Below are 16,709 nucleotides of genomic sequence, written 5' to 3'. Positions count from 1 at the left end.
CCCGGAAGCAGGAAGTTGTCGGCTCATCCTCCTCACTCGGCGGCTGCTGTCCCCGAGGCGGGAGGAGCCCGAGGGTGCGCGGGCCCCGCATGTGAGTGATTGGGGCCCGAGGCCGGGAGGGGGGAGGCCGGTCTGTGACAGCCTCGCCGCCGCGCCCGTCTATGACATCCTCGCGCAGCCCCTCCCTCGCCACTGCTGCCATCTCTTGCCCCTGCGCTGACCGCTTTTCTGAGCCTCTGGCGTTTTGCAGACTGACAGCATCCTCTGGCAACTCCCCCGGGGTCGACTCCTTGAGACACCTCCATTTCTTTCCTCGGCTCTGCCTGGGAGAGCAAAGCGAGGCCGACCCTGCTTGGAGTTGTTTTGCAGGCGTCACAGCAGTGTCCGAAACAGGAGCGATGCTAGCCAAGTCCAGATTCACTGCCCTCTTGACAGATTAGAAATTTTTTTTGTATATTGAGAGTAGATTTCCCTCCCCGCTCCGAAACATCTTTTTCTAATAATTGTTAAAGAGGGAAATATTTTTTTTTCTAAGTGTGTATTTGATATGTGGTAAACATGGCATCTCGGATTTCGGAAAGGAATATGACTTGGTTTATTGACCTGAGTAAATGAGTTGTTTGTAATCGCCTTTTAGTACAGGGAAATTCGCCTGCCTTGTGTTTTATGCTATTTTGAGACCATTAACCCTTCTGGCTACACTTTTTCTCCTCTCACAGGGCACATAGCCTTGATATTTGCAATATATTTCTTTTAAAGCACTTAGCATAACCTTATAATAGAAACTATTCCCAGATACTTATTATTTTGAGTTTTTCTGGTTGCTTACTTGGTTGTTCCCATGGTGCAATCTTCTCTGGGCATCTCTCCCTTAATAAGTTTGTTTGAGTTCTGTTTTCTTGTAAGGAACAACCTGCCTTAACCTAAATTCAACTTAGTTACATTGAAGTTTTGGCTGAAGTTTACATCGCCCAATTTGCATCCTAGGAGGAGGCCCTGTAGGCCCTGCCTTGGACCAAAACAATTTTCAAGACCGGGTTTGAATCCCTGTTCCTCCACAGCTACCCTACAATACCACAGAAAATGTCCATGAGTGAGGTTCCTAAGCTGCTCATCTAAATACTCATTAGGCTGATGTATTTAAAACAAAAAAAAAAAACCAGAATAAAAAGTAAAATGAATGGACCATTAATTAGATTAGTTTGGGAACAGAATGATCACTTTAGGTCCTTTCTATAAATTTGTTCAACAGACGCTGATCAGGTTCCATGTCTGTTGTTAGTTTCTTGTGTCATTTTCTGCACTTTTCTCTGCTTTCGAGAAACAATTTAGTGTGAGAGGGAGAGAAGGAAATGTAATACTAAGTGATAAAGAGTTGTGTTTAAGGTTTAGAGGACAAAAATCAAGGTTGGAATAAAGGTCACTCACTGGAGAAAGCACTGGGGGCTGGGCTTTGTAGGGAGAGGAAATTATGTGTACAAAAGCAAAAAGGTATGAAACGGTTTGGCAGTGAAGAATGTAAGGAAGGAAGAAATGAGACTGAACAGGAGGGCAATGACCAGATCATAAAGGGCCATGCTAAGTAATTTGGACTTGGTCTTCTAACAGTTATTGAGTATTTGGGTATTGAGACAAATGTTTTACATACTCATCTTATAATCCCTTAATAACAGTGTTGGAAAGACACAATTATCCCCATTTTATAAATGAAAACTGAGGCTTAGAGAGGTTAAGTAGTGTCTCATGGGCACACAGGAGATGGAGAATCTAGTATTTGCGTCCAGCTTTTTCCAGCTCTAGTGCCTGTGTTCTTAACCACCATGCTGAATTGTTCCCCAGAAGGGCATGGGAGTCAAGGAAGGCGCTTTAAATAGATGAGTAATTTGAGCCAATATGTGTTTCAGAGAAATAACTTGTGAAGAGGGTAGAGGATGGATCAGAGAGGAGAAGGAAGACTGAAAGTATAGAGATTAAATATATCTTTATGATGGTCCATGAGAAATGTGGACAGCCTTGACTGCCATTAATGTGGAGCTAAAGAGGAAGTGATGACTGTGAGAACTTTACAGGAGGAAGGAGGAAGAGAGGTTTTACATTTGGAGAGTCCATTAATTAAGAAAGGGAATGTAGTAGGAAAAATGGGTTGTAGGGGGAAATAATGTCAGGGACATTACATATAGGGGACTAGAGGAAAATTTGAGCCACGGCATCTGGTTGGTAATTGGACAGATGGGTCTTGAGTTCTGGAGAGGAGATTTGGGAATCACTAATAGCTGGTGGTTAAAGCTGTGAAGGGAATAAGAAAGTCAAGGACCACTGTGATGCATACCAACACGCAGGGACATAGACTCTGAGAAGAGAACAAGAGAATTATGCCAAGGTTTGAGAGCACTTGAGGGAGGTAATGGGTAGCAACAGCAGCTGCTGCCGAGAGGTTGGATAAGGTGATAGATAACTGAGAAAACATCCTTTGGACCTGGCATGTAGAAAGCCATTGGCGACCTTAGTGACAGCAGTATCAGTGAGTAAGGGGGACAGAAATATGATTTCAACAGGTTAATAAATGAATGGACACCTGAGAAACAAGAAGGTGAAGTGCTGGCCCATCCGTTTTTTTTTTTCTTCTAAAGAGCTTGTGTCTGAAGGGAGGGAGAGCACAAACCCTGGAAATCTAGAGGAAGAATTCTTTTTTTAATAGTAGAACCTGGAAAAGGTGAGGATAGGAGCAGGTAGAGATAAGTTTAAAAATTTGGGGACTCCTGCTTCAAATATGTCAGTGTCATAAAAGACAAAAGAAAAAAAAAAAAGCTAAGATCTGTTCTAGATTTAAGTAGACCAGAGAGACGTGACAGCTAACTGCGCTGTTTGATCATTGGTTGGATCTTGGATTTCTAAAAACCTATATGGCCTTTTTTTGGACAGTTAGAGAGATTTGACAGGGACTGGATATTAGGTACTGTTAAAGAATTATTAACTTTAGTAGGTATGATAATGATGCTTGTGGTTATATAGAATAATGTCCTTATTCTTAGGAGATAGATGCTGAAACATTTCGAAGTGATTTCGTGATGTGTAGCGACTAACTTTCAAATGGTTCTGGTAAAAACAGACAGAAAGCATTCATTTCAGTTTTTCTGAAATTTTTCAAAATAGAAAGTTGGGAAAAAAATGGAAGAGGCATATTTTCAGAGAGCAAAGAAACTACCAGACTCATGTCTCACTGGGTAGAGATGTCCAGAAAGAGGACTATTAGATTCAAGTGATGATAAAAGTGCAAAAAAGTAGCATTCTCTCAATTGTAAATTTTAAGCCCTTATAGTTTTAAACTGCTCTTTTAAATCATAGTGTTTTAATGTTTTATCAATTTTTTCCTTTAAATATGATTTGTTTTTTGTAGTGATTTTTATTACAATCCCCAAACCATATTTTTTTCCATTTACTTGAACTTATCTTCAGTTAATGGAAATCATTGGATAAAATAGAATGAATATATTCATAACACTAAAGAATGGATTATGATACTGCATAGCTAGTGTAATATTAAAAACATAGTAGGGGAATAAGAAAATTCAGTATTACTCTGGACATTGCTCCCGCTATTGAAGATTGGAACGTGTTTAGATGGACTTTAACAGCTTTCTTTCTCAACTGTAGTGTTCCTCGTTTTGTGTTTTAACTAGATGGATCAGTATTACAGCTGAGAGTTGCCAAGCGGACATAGCTATTTAGTTTGGAAAACTGAGAACCTCCAGGGTGATGTCACATCGGTGTTTAGGACATATTTATATCAATAGAGGAATCAATTCTATATTAAACAGGGCAAAGGAGAGGTTTACATTTAGTCTGACCTTTTAACCTGTTTTCTGCTTTATATAAACACTTTTATTAAATTCTGTCAGAGTCCTTCTATCAGCTATGCTGCTGTCCTGTTTTTTTCTAGGCCGAGACAGAAGGAACTGTGGAGGACACCTCCTCAGAGCTGCCTGTTGCTTCCTCCTATTCTTGAAGTGCTCCTTCAGGAGTGAACAGCCACTGGCTTACCTCCCCCAGGCCTCTCTTGAAAGCAGGAGTTCTTAATCTCTGCACTCTTAACATTTTGAGTGAGATGGTTCTTTGTTGTGCGGGGCTGTCCTGTGCATTGTAGAACCTTTAGTCTTTACCCACTAGATGCCAGTAGTACCTCTCCACTTTTGACAATCAGAAATGTCTCCAGGGGCCAGCCCTGTGGCCGAGTGGTTAAGTTTGTGCACTCTGCTTCAGTGGCCCAGGGTTTTACCGTTTCAGATCCTGGGCACCAACATGGCACCGCTCATCAAGCCATGCTGAGGTGGTGTCCCACATGCCACAACTAGAAGGACTCACAACTAAAATATACAACTATGTACTGGGGGGCTTTGGGAAGAAGAAGGAAAAACAAAAAAAAATCTTAAAAAAAGAAAAAATGTCTCCAGACATCATGAAATGTCCCCTGGGGAGCAGAGTCACCCCTAGTTGAGAACTCCTTTTCTAAAGCATTGTCTCCTAATTGGGGGTGTGCACCTACTCAGTAGGGAAGAGGTTTGAAAACTTCTGCACCTGGGGCTCACTCCCAGAGGTTCTGGCAATTCAATATGTCCAGGGTGGTGCATGATACTTTGATTTTTGTAACTCTGTTAGTGATCCTGCCTGTGCTCTTGCAGGTAAAAGCCACTGTTAAGAGTCAAGCTCACTCTTTGAAACTTTCTTCTGTGGCAAAGCTCCTTACTGCAGGAGTTGTACCTTCTTTCTGGAGGTAAAGGGGTTGTTGTCAAGCCACAGCTGATTTCACTCAGTCCCCTCATACTTAGCGCTTAGCCATGACTTGTGTTTGATTTCTTTTTTAAGGGACAAGATTTTTTTTTTTTAATACAAACCCTTGTGTTGAGGGCTGACTTTCATTAGATCACAGCGAGGGAGCTGCTTTGCTAGTTTGAAACCTCGACCTAAGGGGACAAAATTTTTTTGTTATTGTTTAATTAACGTCATATCCACTAGATACCAGTAGTACCCCTCAAGTGTGACAATCAGAAATGTCTCCAGACTTTCCGAATGTTCATGGGGGGCAGAATTGCCCCCAGTTGAGAGCCACTGATCTAACCAAAAGCAAAAGGAAGACTTATTATCAAGATTCCCATGTACTCTTAGAAACTTCACTGAATTATTAGTAACTACTCTCCTGATAACTTGAGAAATATGTCAGAATCTCAGGGAAAAAGCAGATACAGCTTGTAAAAATATATTCAATATTGTAAGATCATTGTATACTTGAATTACAAAAAAAATGTTTTGCAATACAAACTGGGAGTTTGAGTTTTTTTTTCTTTTTTCCTAAGAAAGATTCACCCTGAGCTAATATCTGTGCCAGTCTTCCTCTGTTTTGTATGTGGGTTGCCGCCACAGCATGGCTGCCAAAAGTGGTGTAAGTCCACTCCCGGGAATTGAACCTGGACCACCAAAGAGGAATGCACCAAACTTAACCACTAGGCCACCGGGCCAGCCCCTAATGAGTTGTTTTTGGTTTTTGGTTTTTTTTGGTGATGAAGATTGGCCCTGAGCTAACGTCTGTTGCCAACCTTCCTCTTTTTGCTTGAGGAAGATTGTCCCTGAGCTAACACCTTACCAGTCTTCCTCTATTTCATGTGGGATGCTGCCACAGCATGGCTTGACAGGCAGTACTAGGTCCATCCTCAGGATCCAAAACTGTGAAAGCCTGGGCCACTGAAGCGGAGCATGCAAACTCAACTACTGTGCCACCAGGCCATCCTGAGCCTAATGACATTTTTATGTGTATCAAAAGTGGGCAGAAATTACAAAGGTTACAAAGACTGTGAAACAGTCATCAAAGATGATGATAAGTGGTCCTCCTTTTGTCTTCGCCTGCACTTCTGTCCTGTTCATGGTTCTCCTAAGGGCACACTAATGGGACCTTCTCTTCTGCCTGAGGGATACCTACATGTGCCCCACCTCCCAGCACTTTAAAAGTTTTTACTGGGATTTTTTTCTAGAATTCCCACTGCTCTCCTTTCTGGTCCTCTGCTGAGTTTTAATGGATTTCAACTGGGTATTGTTGGATAATTTGTTGCAGTTTGCTTAAACGAAGATCTCTGCTTGCTTGCTTGCTTAGAATATCTTTGTTAATTTAAATAGGAAAATGCTGTCTGCGGAATCACTAGTCACAAAAACCAAGATGTAAAAAATATTGTAATAAGTTATCACTTTATTCTTTTTCCAGGAATCATTGTAGTCGATCATTTTCCAGTTCTCAGCCTCTCAGTTGTGATACTCGAGGGACACGGTGTTGTGGTTTCGGAAAACTGCCAGCTCAGAATAGAAAAATACTTGGTAAGGGAGGCAGCATGCTTAAAGTTGAAAGCACCAGCCCTAAAGTCAGGCACACTTGGGTTCACATCCTGGCAGGTTATGAAACCTTTCTGAGCCCCCGTTTCACCATCTGTGAAAGGAGATTAATTACCTGTCTTATGGGATCGCTGTGATGATGCACTGAGATAATGTTTCCAGAGTGCTTAGCACAGTGCCTGGCCTGTAGGAAGGCATAACAGGAAATGATAATATAGGAATGCAGTTGGACGGAAGTCTTTAGTTTCAAATGAATTGAATTTTTTATACTTCTTGAAGTGTTCATTCTCTTAAAATTTTAGAGCTAGAGGGGGCTTTAAAGACCTTCTGGTTCAATCCTCTTACTTTTGGATGAAGAAATAGACCAAGTGACTTAACCAAAATCATAACAGTGTAGTGTAATAAATTCCATAATAGGGGTAAGTTCAAATTTTGTAAAATACATTTTAAAAACATCTTTACTGAGATGTAGTTTATATACCATGAAATTCACCCATTTAAAATGTACAGTTCAACGGTTTTCTGTATATTCACAAAGTTGTGCAACGATCACCACAATTTAAGTTTAGAACATTCTTGTCACTCCAGAAAGAAACCCCGTATCTATTAACAGTCACTTCTCTTCCCCCCCGCCCCCTCCCTTAGATAACCACTGATTAATCTACTTTCTGTCTCTACAGATTTGCCTATTCTTGACTTTTCATATAAATAGAGTCATATAGTATGTGGTCTTTTGTGACTTTTTTCACTTAGCGTAGTGTTTTCAAGGTTCACCTGCATTGTAGCATGCATCAGTACTTCATTCCTGTTTATTGTCCAGTAATATTCCATTTTGTGGATATATCACATTTCATCCATCTATTTAGCAGTTCCTGCTCAGTTGGATTGCTTCTATTTTTTGAGCTGTTATAAATAATGCTGCGTGAACATTCGTGTCTAAGTTTTTGTATGGATACGTGTTTTAAATTCTCTTCGCTTCATACTTACAAGTGAAATTGCTGTGTCACATGGTAACTCTATGTTTAAATTTTTGAGGAACTGCCAAACTGTTTTCTAAAGCAGCTACACCATTTCACATTCCCATTGGCAGTGTACGAGGGTTCCCATTGCTTAACATCTTTGCTGATACTTGTTATTATCTGCCTTTTTGATTATAGCCATCCCAGTGGGTATGAAGTGGTATCTCATGATTTGTATTTCCCTAATGGCTAACAATATTGAACATCTTTTCATGAGTTTATTGGCCATTGGTATATCTTCTTTGGAGAAATGTCAATTGAAATCCTTTGCCCATTTTCTAATTGGGTTGTCTTTTTATTATTGAGTTGTAAGAATCCCTTATGCACTCTGAAACCAGTCCCTTATCAGATATATGATTTACAAATATTTTCCCCCATTCTGTGGGTTGTCATTTCACTTTCTTGATGGGATCATTTGCAGCACAAAAATAGCTAATTTTTAATGTCCAATTTATTTTTTATTTAGCTACTCATGCTTTTGGTGCCATATCTAAGAAACCATTGCCTAATCCAGTGTCATGGAGATTTTTCCCTTTGTATTTTGTAAGAAAAGAAGTGATTTTATAGTTTCAGCTCTTAAGTTTAGGTCTTTGATCCATTTTTAGTTGATTTTTGTAAATGATCGAAGAAAGGGTCCAACTTCATTCTTTTGCATGTGGATATCCAGTTGTACCAGCACCATTTGTTGAAAATACACATTTTTAAAGAGTTTACACCCTTCTTGCATCTGAACCTTAAAATGAAGGCCTGTATGGCCTTTAAAAAAAAAACCTTTGAGGAAGACCAGAGTTTGAGGAAAGAATGTATCCCCTTTAGCATGTGAGATTCCTCCCTCCCTTGCCCAATTCCTCAAAGTCTGGATTCCCTTTCTGGTAATCCACCATTAGAAGTCTGATTCTGGTTTAATGGGTCTGGGTTGGAGCCCTAGTATGAGCATTCTTTAAAAGCTCTCTAGGTGACTCTCATGTGTCGGCACACTTAACAACTAGTGAAATAAAAGGTTAACAGTCCTAAAGAGGACCAAACAGAAGGAGTCATTTGGAGGCGCTGCTGGAAAAGGAGATATGCTGTGGTATGTGCTGGCCTGTGGCATCTCAGGCCTCCCTTTTCTCTGTGGGAGCTCCATGACTGTTGTCCTCTGCTCTACAGGTGGCAGCATCTCCCTACTGAAATAGAGCTGTGCCGTGTCAGTGCTTTTTGAGGTTAGAAGCCTGTGGAGATGAACTATGTGAAATAAAAGGACCTTCTGCCTTAAAAACCCAATATAAGAGGAAAACATAAATCCCAAGCACTGTTGTTCCTCCTGTAAAGGAAGAAAAATATTATTGTTCCGTAACACAAGCACTTTTTAAAAAATGATAGAATTTCATTTTACAAATAATACAGAGAGAATTCTACTTTGCCACTTTAGTTTTTACCTTTTATTCTGTGGCCACTGTGAAACAATTTGGCTTTAAAATAACTATGAGAAAAAATTGAATTTTGAAATTAGTTATAGATTTTAGGTCTTTTAAGTATATAAAATACAAATAAAATGCCCTTTATTGCCTATAATTGAATTTGTGAAAAAGCATAAGGACTGCGACCCGCAAGGTCTGAAGAGCTCCCATGTCGTGGTTTTTGTGTTGCCTGAAATCCGTGCTCTGCCAGGAGCAAAGTGTGTCAGCACATTCCTCACAGCAAATCTTGCCTTCAGTGATCAGTTCCTCCTCTTGTGTTGCTAAAAGGTCTAATGTAAATGGAAAGAAAGACTTGATCGACAACACTCTCTGTGTTTCCTTTCTTTTTATTTTAGTAAATTACCAGTAAGCAGATCTCCAGTGGTTGGTTTCACACGTCATTTTGGCTGGCCACTAGTGTTTCAGAGTCCCATTAAGGATTTATTATATTCTAGACCAGTGCTTCTTAAAGTGTTTGGGAACCAGTCCTGGTCTGTAAACTGTTACTAGCCCACAATTAAGTAACGTTTAAAAAACTTGTGTAGCAACTTGACCTTGTCTAGCCGTATTCATTGTGTTTTACAAAAGTATCGGCTTGCAGTGGACTGGGAAAAACACAAAACTGGTACTTCCCCACAGATGGACAAGAAGCGCTGTTCTAAAGGAAGTAGCTTTGAGGAGGAAGTGCTTTAAAGAAACCATCATTCTTTTTACGTGTATTTTCTCTCTCTCAGGGATTTTGTGTTGGAAGACATGGATCTTGCTGCCAATGAGCTCAGCATTTATGACAAACTTTCAGAGACTGTGGATTTGGTGAGACAGACAGGCCATCAATGTGGCATGTCAGAGAAGGCAATTGAAAAATTTATCAGACAGCTGCTGGAAAAGAGTGAACCTCAGCGGGGGCCACCCCAGTATCCTCTCCTCATAGCTGCGTATAAGGTAAAAATGTGTTCTGACTTGGAAATAGCTTAGATGGAGCACAGATTCTTCAGTTTTCTCCCCAAGTACTGCTGTTGACCAAGTCTACCATTGAACCTTGGTTTTTCTATGAATAAATTGGCCTTTGCTCTTGTTACCAGGAAATTTGTCTGTTTTGTTAAATGTTCTAGATGAAAATGTGTATTTATAATTAAACTATATTTGTAATTTTTAATGGTGGACATAACCCCTGGTCACATGACAGAAGCTTGGTGAGCCTTGTAACCCTCATAGTTTTTAAAGTGTAAATGCTTTCAAAAGTGATTGTAAGTGGCTTGTTTATGAAAATGGATTAGTTCTCAAGGTACATTGGACATAGTAGAAGAGGCCTGTTTTTTTCTTGGCATTAAAGTATCTTGTTTGATGGGAAAATTATTAATTCTTTTCCTGTCTTTCCTTGTAGGTCCTCGTAACCCTGGGATTAATCTTGCTCACTGCCTACTTTGTGATTCAACCTTTCAGCCCATTACCACCTGAACCGGTACTTTCTGGAGCTCACACCTGGCGCTCACTCATCCATCACATCCGGCTGATGTCCTTGCCCATTACCAAGAAGTATATGCCAGAAAATAAGGGAGTTCCTCTGCATGGGGCTGATGAAGACAGATCCTTTCCAGGTAGAATGCTGCCTTTACTCCTTATGAGATACAGCTTTCTCAACAATGTATAATGGGAAAGGCAATAACGTTTATTGACATCTGATGAGAGACTCTTTCCCTATACTTTCTCATTGAATTCAGTCCCCACTAAAACTCTTATGGGATGGGTTTTATTATCCCCATTTTGCAGATTGAGAAACTGAGACTCAGAGAGATTAAGAAACATGCCAGAGAAACATGTAGTGGAGCCAAATTCAAACCCCTGATTCCAAAGCACAAATAGTAGGAGTGAGTGTTTTTGTTTACAGGAAGGATTGGAATGTATCCTGTTCTGCCCTCTTCTCTCCTGTGATCCCTATCCGTAAAAGATATTTTGATAAGTAGCTGTTGATTTATTAAAAGCATCTGAGTCTCGCTTACTTTTAACCAGATCCTCTAGTAGTCCTTAGCCTATTGGGCTAGGTTTTTGTCTGGGTTTATCCCACCCTTCTATTTAGTCTTTTCTCTCTGTCTCACAGTGCGTTTATTTAGTGCTCCTAAGTGTATAATTTTGCCAGTAAGTTAAATTTAAGAAACATTTAAATTTGGTAACAGTGCATCAGTGGCAGTTTAGGAATTCCTAGTCTGACAGACCATTTGAGAAGTTTCCTTTTGAGAATAGTGTAACATGTCATAAGACTTGAAATTTACTTTTTTATGAAGAAATATGTAAATTAATGTCACAAATGGATTGTAGAACGTTTTGTATAACCGTGTTCTGAAACCATTAGGATCCAGCATAATTGTCTAGGAAGTTTGTTTTCTCTTCAGTGTTGTTTTCAGAAAAAATTTACTTGTTGAAGCTAAGCTTTATAATCACAATGTCATTCTTTAAGTCAAGACCTAATCAGTTATAAAAATCACCACTTGGATTGGGTCTCCTTTGAAAACTATTTTTGTACACTTGAGGAAATCATGGAAAGGTTTCCAAAATTATATCAAAATCAAAGGAAGGGAACATTGTAAAACAAAAACTTAGCTTTGTGAGTTTTTTTTAAAATTAGTTCATACATTTGGAGTTTTTAGTTCCACATATAACTTCCTTGTATTCATTGGGAAGGTTGTTTTTGAATTGTCATCAGCAAAGCTCAAAAAAATGGTTTCCAGCTCCTATCAGGAAGGTCCAGAGCATGTGGGGGAAAGTGTCAGTCAGGCCAGCCAGTGCTGCTTCCTCAGATGCATTGGTCTCCTTTCCGGTCCTCCCCTCACTGCCTCCCTAACGGCATCTTCTGCTCTTTGGCACATGAGATGAAGTCAACAGTTTTTAGGACCAGGTTGATGGCAGTTACTTTGTTTCTCCCCATCCTATAAAGTAAATCTCCATAAACTATTGAGTTAAGAAATGATAGTCAATGGACAATGATTGCTCATTCTCTAAATCAGAGTTTAAAAATTCAAGAAATGTTAGCATCTTGTCAACAAGCCAGGCTGTTTGGTCCACTCCAAGTGAATATTTTGCCTTGCAGATGGAAATAAAATGAGTCCTTGGAGCTCAGTTGTAAAGAGAGAGCATTAGAAGGGTGTGGTTTTAACTTTTTAATGTTGTTTATTCTATTAAAGTGCTGCTCTAACTTATAAAAGTGGATATGGATGCACTATATTTTCCTACGTGTGATAATGCTGGGAAACTGTAAATGTAAAAGTAACAATGTTTTGCATAGCATTTGGAAGGAAATTTGAGAATGCATAATGATATGGGGGGTAAATAGAAACATATTGGGGGGAATAGGTACAAGAAGTAGGAACTGCTGGGCTTGCAAGAGGCCCAGAAAAGTAAAAAAAAAAAAAAATACGTTATCATTCCTAATGTCGTGGTACCAAAAATAACTGCCTTTCAGTTAGGGTTATTTAGCAATACCTTTAAAGTAAATGTAGAGGGAGAGTGGTGTGGCACATTCAGCTCCTGAAAGGAAAGCCCTGGAACCTATTGTTTCCTTAAGGGCTGGCCTGTCTAACGTTCCCTGGGCTCCTCTGACACTCCTTGTGGTGGTGCCTTGGGAGTGATGGAGGGAACAGGAGCAGTGGTGATGCACCAGAGGCACCATCGCCCTTGCTGGTAAGTTTCCTCCTGACCACTGGTAGTTTTTCCTCTTGACTCCACCCAGGGAACAGAAGGCAACAGAAGTGGGGTTCTTTTTCCAGGTTTCAGCCTTGGGTAGGAAATCCGGCCCCTAAATCCTCTTGATGAGGAGAATGAAGTGACTCTGTAGTGAGTCATGTAAACATCCCACTCTGCAACAGAAGAGAAAAAGAAGATAAAACTTAGCAGATGCCAGGCCCTGTTCAAAGGGCTTTCCATATATTGGTTCATTTAATCTTTACAATATCCCTATGAGGTAGGTTCTGGTCTCATGCCTATTTTACAGATGAAGACACTGAGGTACAGTGAGATTAGGTCATTTGCCCAAGGTCACATGGCTAGTCAGTCACGGAGCCATGATCTGACCCCAGGCAGCCCATCTTCAGAGTCTGAGCTCTTCACCTCTGCTGTGAATAGTTTGTAGGCATGCAGTATACCTGAAGAGGCCAGCTCTAAGTTTGATTTTGGAGTTCTCCATTCTCTCTCTCAGGTCACCAGGTGCTTTCTCTCTCAGCTCCCTAGACCTTCGGGAAACAAGGTTCTTTCCCCTGGTACTGCACATCCAAAGATAACGGCCCTCCAAGCTATTGGTCCTTTAGAATTTTCCTGAACTAGTCTTTTCCTAGGCATTCAGCCCAGCTCATCCTCCCACTCTGCACCCTTATAGATAATGTTTGACCTATTGTTTGACTTAATCTTTTCTCTTATTAAACCACAGTTTTCCCTTCACATTCACATTCTTAGTTCTTCCCCCTGCCCCTGCCTGGTATCTTTATATTCACTTTGACCCTGCCAATCACCCTCTTGGCTTTCATCCTTCCACGGAATCATTGAGTCTTAGAGCTAAAAGGGAACTTTAGAGTTGATCTAGTACATACGCCCGTTTTAGAAAGAGGAAATTGAGGTCAGAAGAGGTGAAGTAATTTGCTTACCCAGCTAGAAGTGGGAAACTTGCACTTGAACCTTGGTTTCTTAACTCTAGTCTGTATTCTTTCCATCACGCCACACTCACTGCCTGCTGTCTCTGCCCTCAGCCAAGCCAGGTTCCAACATGTTAGGCTCAATTACTTTGTTTGCTTTGGGCATTTATAATTTTTAATTATCACGCCCATTTACACTGAGGAGGCCTGGGTAGTTCTCACAGACTGTGAGAAGGTGCATCTCTGTATCTGTACTGCATAGCTGCGACTTCTTGTGCCCATCAACTGTCAGGGGAAGGTTGAAGTGGATCTAGCAACATCAAGGAGTTTGGGAACAGCAGATGGTTCCTTGACTTAGAACTGAGGACCTAGTCAAACCTAGAGTCTGTGCCAGTGTCCAATGATGAAAGGCTCAGATCTCAGGGAATGCCTTACTCTTTTATTTGCAAATAAAAGGTGATAATGGTAGCTCTCTCAAGCACTTACTGTATACCAGCCACTGTGCCATGTGTTTTCTCAGCCTTCACGGCAATCACATAAGGTCGGTACTGTTTTTATCTCCATTTGAAAGATGAGGAAACCGATGTGCAAGGGGATTGACTAACTTACCTAAGGTCTCACACTTAGAGACAAATTTTTATACAAGGAGAACTCAAAAATAGCTGGACTCTGTGGTTTAGAATGGTTCGAATGCGTTGCTTACTAAAGACCAGGCTATTGGTGAAATAATTTCTTGGGTTCCTTCCGTCCCTGTGGAGTATGAAAATGGCTCTGGGCATGCTGCCACCCCTGCGAGGGACCTGGCCAAGGGCGCCTTCACCATCAAGACTTCACCCCTGCCTCAGGCCCAGGATACTAGAAGAGGTGCTAAACAAAATGAGCTACTGGAGAGTGACCTGATTAAGTACTGAGCATGCCCCAATGCAAGTCACAGAGACTGTCGTGGGCTTTGCAGGCTTTTTGTGGGTGTATTTCTAATAGAAGAAATCTAATATAAGAAACTGTGAGGTTGTATTTATTTAATCTTTATTTTGAGGTTTCTCCAAATTCAGACTGCTGGTTTGATTTTTCTCCCCATGGACTTAATCCTGTTGTTAAAGTTTCTGAAACGTCAAAGTTTCATTCATTTCATTCAGTGAATGTGTGCTGAGACCCTACTGTATGCCAGGCACTGTCCTCAACAGAACAGTGAACAAAACAGTCCCCTGGTCTTGTGGAGTGATGCTTGGCTTTGTGCCTTTCTTCGGCCCTATCATTTTTACCCAGGGGAGTCTTGTCCTGGAAAGAAATTTTTTTTTTTTTTTTTTGCCTTTTGCCAGGTTAATAATCTGCATAAAAGGACTCTCTCCCCTCAGAATTCCAGGGCGTGTTACGGTTGTCCACAGGGAGCGAGCCTAAGTGCATTCTTTTGGTAGACAACTCTCAGACACAGGAAGCCTCCTGACAGGCCTTGGCCTCTGCTCTTCTGCAGAGTGCCCAACTTGCAGAGAAGGCTGGGAGGTTATAGTTTCTGCCTTTCTTAACTTCAAGGCCATGCTTTATCTGAGAGACTGTGTTTGACATCTCAAACAGCGAAATGAATCCGTATCATGGTGAGAATTTGGAATACAGGTCATGAGTTTTACTGAACTCTTATATGTGGAATTTTACTTCTGTCACACTTTTTTTGGTATATGTAAAATAGCTAGCATGAGGACGATATCTGGAGTAAAGAAGCCTTGGAAATTAAAAGAAAGTTGGGAAGTTGCTATCCAACTTCCACTGGCCTTTTCTGTCTGGTGCTGTAGAAAGAGTGGACAGAAACAGAGGAGGCCTGGAAAGAAGTGAGATGCAGCGGGTTAGGTAGCTGAAGAAAAGCTCTGGACTGGCTGGCATGGGAGGGTCTACTGTGTGCCATTGGCTATTTTCCAGAGTGGGATTTGCTCACTCTGTGCTGTGATGGCTCCAGCCAGTTGTACAGAGAACACATCAGGTAAAACCTTTTCAGATAGATGGAGGCCAGGTTGGAGTCTGGACACTTGTCCTTCTGTTGTTGGGGATTCTGTGGGAAGGAGAGGAAGAGCCCCAACTGTACACCACCCCTACACCCAGACGCTTCACTGCCTGGCTGTTCCTCGTGCCTTCCCACCAAATACAAGCACATTCTTTATCCACTGTGGTGATCTCAAGGCTGCAGGGAAATCAAAAGTCGTTCTTCCTCTTGGATGTGCGCTCGCCTAATTCAGATGGATGGCCTGAGCTACCCCATTCCAGTGATTCTCCTTCCTTGTCACGTCTCCCCTTCCTTTGCTGGCTGCCAGTCTGTCCACAGTACCTCTGCTCCTGTCAGGTCCCTCTCTAGGGACTTGCCCTCTGAGATGACTGAACTCCACATTTCAAAGTTGATATTCTCAGCTTAAGTTTTCATGTTCTCCAAAGACATTTTTATTTGGTAAATACATAAAGCACTTACATACAAAGACAATAAAGAAGTGTAAGATTTTGATTTTTAAAAATATGCTTTTATTATTTTCACTGAGGAAGACTTGCCCTGAGCTAACACTGTTGCCAGTCTTCCTCTATTTTGTATATGGGCCACAACCATAGCATGGCCACTGACAGGTGGTGTGGGTCCACGCCCAGGAACCAAACCCAGGCCACTGGTACGGATTATGCTGAACTCTGCCACTAGGCCACTGGGGCTGGCCCCCCAAAAAGTATATACTTTTAATAAAGTAAAATTTCTTACCTCTGTCTCTCTATCTCCCCCACCCAAAACAATCACTGGTAATAATTTGCTACACATCATTCTGAATTTTTCCATGACTATACAGATAGATATATACTTTTATATGTAAACATAAAATGCTTTTCAGTTCACACACAGAAGAAAGGGCTTGTGTACATATTTTTGACTAGTCATATTGTATTAGTTTCTGAGGCTGCTGTAACAAAGTACCTCAGGCTGAGTGGCTTAAAACAACAGAAATTCATTCTCTCACAGTTCTGGAGACTAGAAATCCAAAATCAAGGTGTCTGTAGGGCTGTATTCTCTCTTGAAGGCTCCAGGGAACAATCCTTCTTTGCCTCTTCCAGCTTCTGGTGGTTGCCAGCAATCCTTGGCATTCCTTAGCTGTGGTAGCATAGCTCCAATCCCTGCCTCCATCTTTACATGGCTGTCTTCCCTATGTGTGTCCTGGTGTGTCCTCTCCTCTTATAGGGACACCGTTTAGATTGGATTTAGGGCCTATTCTACTTCAGTATGACCTCATCTTAAT

The 16,709-nt window shown here is 41.1% G+C and overlaps 1 protein-coding gene across 3 annotated transcripts in view; it reads left to right on the top strand.

The window, feature by feature from the left end:
- Positions 1-16,709, top strand: part of C15H6orf89 (chromosome 15 C6orf89 homolog) — a 35,704-nt gene continuing 18,995 nt past the window's right edge. Inside the window, exons 1-4 of one of the 3 annotated variants that reach the window (XM_046638928.1) lie at positions 11-91; positions 6,251-6,360; positions 9,568-9,775; positions 10,218-10,431. In XM_046638928.1, the coding sequence (XP_046494884.1) occupies positions 9,587-9,775; positions 10,218-10,431 (403 nt within the window). In that variant the 5' untranslated portion in view covers positions 11-91; positions 6,251-6,360; positions 9,568-9,586. Of the gene's footprint in view, positions 92-6,250; positions 6,361-9,567; positions 9,776-10,217; positions 10,432-16,709 lie in introns of those variants that run through there. The other 2 variants (XM_046638925.1, XM_046638929.1) reach the window with 2 other exon arrangements.

Source organism: Equus quagga, chromosome 15 (assembly GCF_021613505.1).
Source record: "Equus quagga isolate Etosha38 chromosome 15, UCLA_HA_Equagga_1.0, whole genome shotgun sequence".
NCBI lineage: Eukaryota > Metazoa > Chordata > Mammalia > Perissodactyla > Equidae > Equus > Equus quagga.
The sequence above is the reverse complement of the archived record's forward strand: the minus strand, read 5'-3'. Positions and strand labels throughout refer to the sequence as shown.